Raw genomic sequence first — 9,832 nt, 5'->3', positions numbered from 1 at the left:
TCCTTACACTTGCCCATTTTTCCTGCTTCTAACACATCAACATTGAGAACAAAATGTTCACTTGCTGCCTAATATATCCCACCCACTAACAGGTGCCATGATGAGGAGATCATCAGTGTTATTCACTTCACCTCTCAGTTCTCATAATGTTATGGCTGACCGGTGTATGACACTAAATGTGTTGCCTACGGCATAAAAGGACAAAAAGCTCCACATCATAAACTTCCAGCTACTGTACTGTTGTTTGGGCTTCATTTTCAACCTATCTATTACACTTTAGACCTTTTAGTTGTCGTTATACATAAAGCCTTAAAGTCTTAAACACTTAGAGAGTTATATATTTCCATGGTTCAAAGTTTGCCTCAAATCAAAACTTTAGTGACCCTAACTACAATGCCAAAAATAAAAAATAAAAATAAATTGGTCCATGAAGCATAACCAAGAGGTCTTTTCTCTCTTTTTAAAAAAAAATTGATACAGTGGAAATCATACAACACCATTATCAAAATTATTCTATCTATTACAGGGTTATGATCATAGTTGAAAGTTCATGTATAAACTCTTCATGGCTTTAATAAATAGCCAGAATATTATTGTATATACATAAATACCAAGCCAGTTAGATTATGTTTATAAAAAATAAATCCGTGTTGAGGAACGCAGTGCAATTTCCTTTACAGTAAAAGATGCATTTGTCTGAAAATCATAATTGCTTTAATCCCATTTTAGCTCAAAATTTCTTTAGTTATCTCTACCTTGCTTACAATTATTGTCAGATATCATTGTAATAATTAGAATTTATTACAGTGCTGAATGAAGAGTGTCCACATCGGGCTCTCAGTGCCATTTCAAAATCAATCTCTCGCTCATTAGTGACTTTGCCAAGGCTGTGAAACATTATGATAGCAATTTATCAACCTTGTTTTTAATACAGAATGTACCTTTATCTACTGGCATTGTGAATGTGTGTGTATGTGTGTGTGCTCTTGCTTGCCCATTTTGCAAATGTATTCTTTTCCATATGAAGAGTTGTCAGTAGAACTGCTTTCAGTTCAAATGATGCAAAAGATAAAGCACGTACACAAATTTAGCACAACTACGAAAACTCTTCACAAACTAAAGCCCTCTACTCAGCATAACTAGCTTTATAGTTAATAGTTTTCATAAGCACTCAGAATCACGTCTTCATAACAAATAGAAGATAGAGGACACCAATAACATTAAACACTTAAACACATTATTACATACAAATATATACATTTAATAAGATGTGTTTCATGTTGTGCCCTGTGATGGACTGGCGACCTGTCCAGGGTGTACCCCTGCCTTTTGCCCAGTGTGTGCTGGGATAGGCTCTAGCAGATACCGGTGACCCTAATTAGGAATAAAGCGGGTATAGAAAATGGATGGATGTTTCATGTTACAAAAATACTCTAAACCGAGAAAATATCTTATTTCTCTAGTAACAATAATCAGTTTTGTGAAATAATACATAAAAAGGCACTTTAATTAGGTGTTACAATGTAACCATATCTATTATATGATGGGTGGTGGTGGCTCAAATGATTAAGGCTCTGGGTCGTTGACCAGAAGCTCAGGGGTTCAAGCCCCAGCACCACCAAGCTGCCACTGTTGGGCCCTTGTGCAAGGACCTTAACCCTCTCTGCTCCAGGGGTGCTGTATCATAGCTGACCCTGCGCTCTGACCCTAACCTCCGAGGCTGGGATGTGTGAAGAAAGAATTTCACTGTGCTGTAATGTATATGTGACAAACATCATTTCATGATGGAATAACCACACTGTATTTCTGTCTCAAAAAAATCATCATCATCCTGTGGTTATACTACACAGACTTAGAAATAGATAAATTTCCATCCTACTGCAAGACATAATCATAACGCTTTATTGGAACTCATTATTTTGTGGTTTGTGGTAATCACATTGATGACACACATACACAAAGATAGTACATGTACACAAGATGTACACAAAGTGTTTCAACATTCAGGGTTGGGTGATCTGTAATAATAATAAACAATATCCCGTAAGATATCATGAAAGTCAATTACAACAAAATACTGGTAGTGGATTTTAGATCAAGCGATGGAGGAAATATTTTTGCCTGCAGCAGAAAGACGTAACTACAAAATTAACTATAAACAAATTAAGTACCTGTAGTTGTACTATTATCAGTTTCTGACTTTAAACTGTTACTTATCGTAGTATAATAATAAAAATCATTTAAAAAAGAAAATCTTTGCCATGTGTTCACCTATTCACTCTTATGCTCAGAATGGAGTCTTTTATTTTGTTATTTATTTAAACAGATTTAAACACATTCTGTATCCAAACTGTAAGTTTGTGCCTCCATAAAAATATTCAGCCCCTCAATGATTATTTCTCTCTTCTGCTATTATTACATATTAAGCAGTTTTTGGACAATATTTTTAATTTTTGAAATAATTCTGACACAAATTAATTACTTCAGTTTCAGTTCATTTCTGTATAAATGCCTTTAAAATGAGCAGAAATACAGTAGGGCTTAATGCTGTTACTGCAGCAAAAGGTGGCTCAAACAAATATTAATGTGTGAGGGCTGAATACACACTGATCAGGCATAACATTATGAGAACTGAGAGGTGAAGTGAATAAGACTGATGATCTCATCATGGCACCTGTTAGTGGGTGGGATATATTAGGCAGCAAGTGAACATTTTGTCCTCAAAGTTGATGTGTTAGAAGCAGGAAAAATGGACAAGTGTAAGGATTTGAGCAAAGGGCCAAATTGTGATGGCTAGACGACTGGATCAGAGCATCTCCAAAACTGCAGCTCTTGCGGGGTGTTCCCGGTCTGCAGTGGTCAGTATCTATCAAAAGTGGTCCAAGGATGGAACAGTGGTGATCTACCAACAGGATCATGAGTGGTCAAGGCTCATTAATGCACATGGAGAGTGAAGGCTGGCCCGTGTTATCCGATCCAACAGACGAGCTACTATTGCTCAAATTGCTGAAGAAGTTAATCCTGGTTCTGATAAAACGGTGTCAGAATACACAGTGCATGACAGGTCAGGGCTGTTTTTGCAGCAAAAGGGGGACCAACACAATATTAGACAGGTGGTCATAAATTTATTCCTGGTTAGTGTATATCAAAGTAAAATATATATTTCATATTTTATATAGCAAGCAAAATATCTTGTCATCTTACAATAATTTATTTTAAAACAATGGAATTGAAATATTGAACAGAAAGAAATTTCATTGCACTGTTTGTAATTCAGTATTATTATACTGGTCAGGAACTGGTCAGGGGTCTGAATACTTTTGCAAGGCACTGTACAGTATACCCTACTGCAATATAGTACTTACATTTCCAGCTACTATACAGCAAAAAGCGACATGATCGCTTGGGGGTTAATACTTTCTAGAAGCATTATATATTTCTGAACATAGTTCCAAATCGATAGCAGATATTCCAATCTCATTGTAATTTATTTGTGTATTGTGTCAAACGTGTGTATTTTTATTTGGCATGTGCTAGCCAAAAATAAAATAGAGTAAAAATATACTATGTTCACTGCTAAATGAGGCCAAGACCCCATGCTGTTGTTCACCAAGACAGCTATGTGTATAATAGTGTGCAGAATTTCAGTCTTGTGAATCCGGTATACATATAGCGGTGCAGTAACGATGCTTAGTTATTACCTCTAACATCAATTACCTGTTAGACATTATCGATATCAGATTACATCACCCAACCCAGCTTCAAACAGCATAACATCTCTCTTCACAGCAGCAGTCATGGAGTTCATAAATAGAAGTCTTTCATGTAAACCATTAAAAACAACCATTCAGCTAGTACTAATTTTCTTCTCTTCAGTATGTATTCTCTGGTGCACTTTCAAGTACCACGATCTGTAAAAACTTTTGCCGCACTGTTCACACTGATACGGCTTCTCTCCAGTGTGCTTTCTTTGGTGAATCTTTAAAGATCCTGGATGAGAAAAACACTTGTCGCATTCTGAACAGCGATAAGGCTTCTCTCCGGTGTGGATCCTCTGATGAACTTTTAACGCACTCGACTGCGTAAAACTCTTCCCGCACTGAGTGCAATGGTATGGCTTCTCCCCGGTATGTATCCTCTCGTGACCCTTTAATAAGCCTGCATGAGAGAAACCCTTCCCACACTGGGAGCACTGGTACGGCCTCTCTCCAGTATGTATTCGAACGTGAATTTTCAGCGATGTGAGATGAGAGAAGTTCTTCCCACATTGAGTGCAGTGGTAAGGCTTCTCCCCGCTATGTATCCTCTCATGAACTTTTAAAGAGCTTGGGTGAGAAAACTGCCTTCCGCATTCGGAACAGCTATACGGCTTGCCTCCGGTGTGTGAGCCTTCATGATCCTTTAGGGAGCTCGGATGGGAAAATCGTTTCCCGCACTCCAGGCAACAGAAGGGCTTCTCTCCAGAATGCATGCGCTGGTGTTTTTTCAAAAATGCATGTCTAGAAAAACTCTTCCCACACTGAAGGCACTGGTACGGCTTCTCTCCCGTGTGGATCCTCTCGTGCAATTTCAAGGAGCCTGAAAGAGCGAACCTCTTTCCACACTGAAAGCACTGATACGGCTTCTCTCCCGTATGTGTTCTCCTGTGACCCGTTAACGACGCCAGATGAGAAAACCTCCGTCCACAATGCGAGCACCCGTAAGGCTTCTCTCCTGTGTGGACTCTTAGATGGGTTTTTAAAAACTGCATTTTAGCAAACGTCTTCTCACACTGAGGGCAGTGGTACAAATTACTGTTGGTGGTCTTCTCTTTGTTTCTTGCCTGTGTTAAAACCAAGACCCGGTGAAAACTCTGATTATCGGTTTCTTCAGTGCACTCTGTGATTTCTGGCGTTTCCTCCGACACCTTTTGCTCCTCATCTTCCTCCTTCAGCTGCACAGCAATACCTAAAATAGAAGCGATGATTTTAAAATTCTGTATTTAAGACATTAAGACAACGTTAATGCTAACTAATGCAGTACATAATAAAAAACTTAAAAATAAATGTAAATTTAAAAAACTACATATCCAAAATATTGGCACCTCTAGAAATCCCTAAGCATAAAATGTAACAGAAGCCTGTTCCCAATTATAATTTACTTTCTTTCCTGTGCCTTTAAAACTCATTTTACCCTCAGTGTTTAGGAACGCTAAACCTGATATATAACCAAAAGTCCAAAAGACCTGACCATCACTTTTATATGAGCTTTGTTGGACATCCTGTTCCAAAACAATAGGCATCAAAAACAGGGTTGCCATTCCCTTTTACAGCTATAACAGTCTCCACTCTTCTAGAAAAGCTTTCTACAAGATTTTGCAGTGTGACACATTGTGCCCAATCAATCAAAACACTCAATGGATGAGAGGTTCTGGCTCCGAATCAATGTTCTAATTCATCTCAAAGGTGTTAAATGAAGGGTTTGAGGCACTGTGCATTCCAGTAGGTAGTGTTTTTGAGGTACCTGCCAAACCCAGATTTATCCATCAGACTGCCTATATAGAGAAGCACGATTCATCACTTCAGAGAACACATTTCTGCTGCTCCAGGGTCCAGTGGCAGTGTGCTTTACACCTCTGTACACTTTACACCACTCCAGCTGACACTTGGCTTTGTGCACAGTTATCTTAGGCTTGTGTGTAGCTATATTTGGCCATGGAAACCTTGTACCGATGTTGCTACCAGAGGCAGTTTGGAACTCTGTAGCGAGTGATACAACAGAGGATAGGAGCTCTTCAGCACTCTGCTCTAAAGCTTCATTGTTGAGCTGTTGTTACTCTGGAGATGATTTCATTTTATTTAGAGTTAAGTGATTTAGCAGGGCAAAGATTTTACAAACTGACTTGTGCCTCACTTTTTAACTCAGTGAACTCTTCAATATGACCCAGTCTGTAGTGACTGCATGGCTGGGTGCTTGATTTGATGTACCTGTGAGCAGTGGGTGTGGCCAAGACATCTAAACTGAATCGTTCATATACTTTTGGCTATACAGTATATACAAAATAAGAATATTTCTCTTAGATTTCAGTTAATTAACAATTTTTTATAACATGAGCAATATTTTCCATAGGGTGTTACTAATTCTGGTATTGACTGTACGTTACTATAGAAATGCGAGTCATTTTAACCCATATGTACATTGCTGTGTTACTTTGAGGGCTACTGGTTATCCCTAAAGTCTGTCCTGTCACAGGCTTGTGCTAATCATATCCCGACTATACACAGATCAGGCATAACACTATGAGCACTGAGAGGTGAAGTGAATAAGACTGATTATCTCCTCATCATGGCACCTGTTAGTGGGTGGGATATATTGGGCAGCAAGTGAACATTTTGTCCTCAAAGTTGATGTGTTAGAAGCAGGAAAAATGGACAAGTGTAAGGATTTGAGCAAGTTTGACAAGGACCAAATTGTGATGGCTAGACCACTGGATCAGAGCATCTCCAAAACTCCAAAACTGCAGCTCTTGTGGGGTGTTCCCGGTCTGCAGTGGTCAGTATCTATCAGTGGTCCAAGGAACAAACAGTGGTGAACTGGTGACAGGGTCATGGGCGGTCAAGGCTCACTGATGGAAGGCTGGCTGGTGTGGACCGATCCAAAAGACGAGCTCAAACTGCTGAAGAAGTTAATGCTGGTTCTGATAGAAAGGTGTCAGAACACACAGATGGGTCAGGGCTGTTTTGGCAGGAAAAGGGGGACCAACACAATATTAGACAGGTGGTCATAATGTTATATCTGATAGATAGATAGATAGATAGATAGATAGATAGATAGATAGATAGATAGATAGATAGATAGATAGATAGAACTGCACTCTTCTACGCTCCATTGACTCTAGTTAGGGATGAGGGAGAGGTATTAAGAGGTATGGATTGGGCCTTGGCTTTTGCTTGTTATCCCAAGTCAAGCTAATAACACTTTAAAACAATAGTCATGAATTCATCTCTAGCGCTTTAAGAGAACTAAAACAGCTCGTTATCAGCCCATGGTGTTTAGTTTTTGTTATCATTTTACTCACCTTCGTGTACTGTATCTATGCTGGTTTCATATTCCTCGGTTTTAACCGTGCACACAGTGATATGATCATCTCCATACTCCTCTTTTACACCGCAATGATCCCGGATCTCTGACACTGCAGACCGCAACATTGTACCACAAACTGACCAAAACCAAGTACACTATAAATAACAAAATAAACCCAATCAGCGGCTTGGCATATGAGGGTCAGGAGAAGGCGTTCTTCTGCAAGATGACAGCAATTTGTGAACATGAATAAGACTACACTGCCCTCTGCTGTATACAATAACACAAAGACCCTTTGGACAATCAGTGTCTATTTTATCTTTCACACAACAAAGTTAACTTTTTCCACATTTTTGCAGTGCTACAACCTGGAAATGGAATGAATTTATGCCATACATGTTGTGTGATCTTCTAACTAATGCCCTCTTTACCCCTTCACTGAGTGAGTTTTCAGTGGAAGGATTCAAGATTCAAGAATTTTATTGTCATGACACAATGACAGTTATGGACAATTTTATGTACAAGGTTTCTTGTACAGGGATGCTGCATTGGGAAATATTAGAGAAAACAACAATGGAATAAACATAATGAAGTGCAGTAATAAAAACAATATATAAATGTTTAAAGGAATTTCAATGATGAATAAAATACAATATTATTTGAAGTGTAGTGCAAGTGAGAACAGGACGAAAGAAGAAATATGAATGTAAAACTGTGTGTGTGTGTGTGTGTGTATGTAGAGTTTGCATGCTTTTCTTGTGCTTTGTGAGTTTCCTCCCCAGCCCTGAGACATGTGTTGAAGGCTGATTGGCATCTCTAAATCGTTCGTCGTTAGAGAATGAACTGTGATGGGTTGGCACCTCAATCCAGGGTGTCCCCTGCCTTGTGAACCAAGTCATCTGGGATAGACTCCAGGTACTCATGGCTTAGCAGCATATAATTAGTCATTATTAGTAGAGTAGTGTAAAGTAGAGTACTTTATTATTAATCCCTGAAGGGAAATTTGAATTTCACAACAGCCAAAACATAAGAGCAACACAAGACAATGCACAAGTGCACAATAAACTCAAAAGCAAGAAAGGATAAATATACATATACATAACTCTTAAATTAATTACACTCATGGCTGAAATTTCTGTATAGATTAAATTTATAAAAAGAACTGTATGTTAGATATGTATAATCAGATTTTTAGTATAAAATAAATGTACAGTAGCTATAAATAAAGTCACAAATAAGTGACAGTGCATGTAAAGAATGTGTGGTGACACTATGAAAATGTTTGTGCAATATGAAATGTATTTGTTGGGTATGTAAATCAGTAGGCATGTACATTGTCTCCATTGTTCAGATAGTTTCTCCATCCTCCCCAATGAGCGTTGACTTATTGCTGCACCTTTACTTATTACAGCAAAGCTGTTGTAGTCTAATGAAGATGCAGCTGTGCTGAGACAGTAAGACATGAAGGAAGTGTTTGCAATTATCCATGATCCTCTCCATTTTGTCCACCACCTCCAGGTGTCCAGTTTGCAGCCTAGAACAGAGCCAGTTTTCCTGATTAGCTTATTTTGTTTCTTTGCATCTCCAGCTCCAATGCTGAACCTCCAACTGATTACAAAAAAATACTGCAGCTGAAACCATAGGTTGAAGGTCTACAGCAACCAAAGTTTTGGGATACCCCTCTAAATCACTGAGTTCAGGTGTTGTTTTTCAGGGGTTGGGCTTGGCCACCTTAGTTCCAGTGAAAGGAACTCTTAATGCTTAAGCATATTGGAGATGACCCCTTCCTGTTCCAACATGACTGCACACCAGTGCACAAAACAAGGTCCATAAAGACATGGATGAGTGAGTTTGGTGTGAAGGAACTGGACTTGCCTTTACTTGAGTCCTGACCTCAACCTGATAGAACAGGTGGGAAGAATTAGAGCGGAGTCTGTGAGCCAGGCCAAAACTGGGACATCTGCCTTTACATGCACTTTACATGCACATGAATGTAACATGGAGTTGACCTGTCCCTTTGCAGCTAGAACAGCTTCAACTCTTCTGGGAAGGCTTTTCACACGGTTTAGGAGTGTGTTTATGGGAATATTTGACCATTCCTCTAAAAGCACATTTGTGTGGTCAGGCACTGATGTTGAATGAGAAGGCCTGGCTCACAGTCTCCACTATAATTCATCTCAGAGGTGTTCAATCGGGTTTAGGTCAGCATTCTATGAAGTTCATCCACACCAAACTCACTCATCCATGTCTTTATGGACCTTGCTTTGTGCACTGGTGTGCAGTCATGTTGGAACAGGAAGGGGTCATCCCCAAACTGTTCCCACAAAGTTGGGAGCATGAAATTGTCCAAAATGTCTTGGAACGCTGAGGCATTAAGAGTTCCTTTCACTGGAACTAAGGGGCCGAGTCCAACCCCTGAAAAACAACACCTGAATTCAATGATTTGTGCATGATCTACATTTCCTCAGGAAGCAGTGTTTGTAGGCTTTTTCCCTTCTTGTAGACCACCTTGCTGATGGTCCTCCAATCTAGTCTGCTGTTGAGGTGTATATAATCACTGGCCACCCTAACTTCCACTCCTTTGAAGATAAATGACTGATGATTGATAAATGATTATAAACACTTAGATCATTCAACATATACCAGACTGCTGTAGACTTTCTACCAGTCTGTGGTTTCAAGCGTGATCAGCTTGAAAGGAAGCATCACTGGAGATGCTAACAAGCTGAATAGGAAAGCTGGCTGCTTTGTAGACTGCAAACTATAAAAT

General features: G+C 39.2%; 1 protein-coding gene across 1 annotated transcript; it reads right to left on the bottom strand.

Annotated features, from left to right (window-relative positions):
• Positions 1 to 1,522: 1,522 nt before the first annotated feature.
• LOC131369777 (zinc finger protein 782-like) lies at positions 1,523 to 7,282 on the bottom strand. The gene is made up of 2 exons (XM_058416624.1): positions 7,058 to 7,282; positions 1,523 to 4,947 (listed from the first exon to the last, which is right to left on the bottom strand). Exons 1-2 carry the CDS (start codon positions 7,185 to 7,187, stop codon positions 3,848 to 3,850), a joined length of 1,230 nt encoding a protein of 409 aa, XP_058272607.1. The 5' UTR covers positions 7,188 to 7,282; the 3' UTR covers positions 1,523 to 3,847.
• Positions 7,283 to 9,832: the final 2,550 nt, after the last annotated feature.

This window comes from Hemibagrus wyckioides, linkage group LG19 (assembly GCF_019097595.1).
Source record: "Hemibagrus wyckioides isolate EC202008001 linkage group LG19, SWU_Hwy_1.0, whole genome shotgun sequence".
Taxonomy (NCBI): domain Eukaryota; kingdom Metazoa; phylum Chordata; class Actinopteri; order Siluriformes; family Bagridae; genus Hemibagrus; species Hemibagrus wyckioides.
This window is presented reverse-complemented; position numbering and strand designations above follow the sequence as displayed.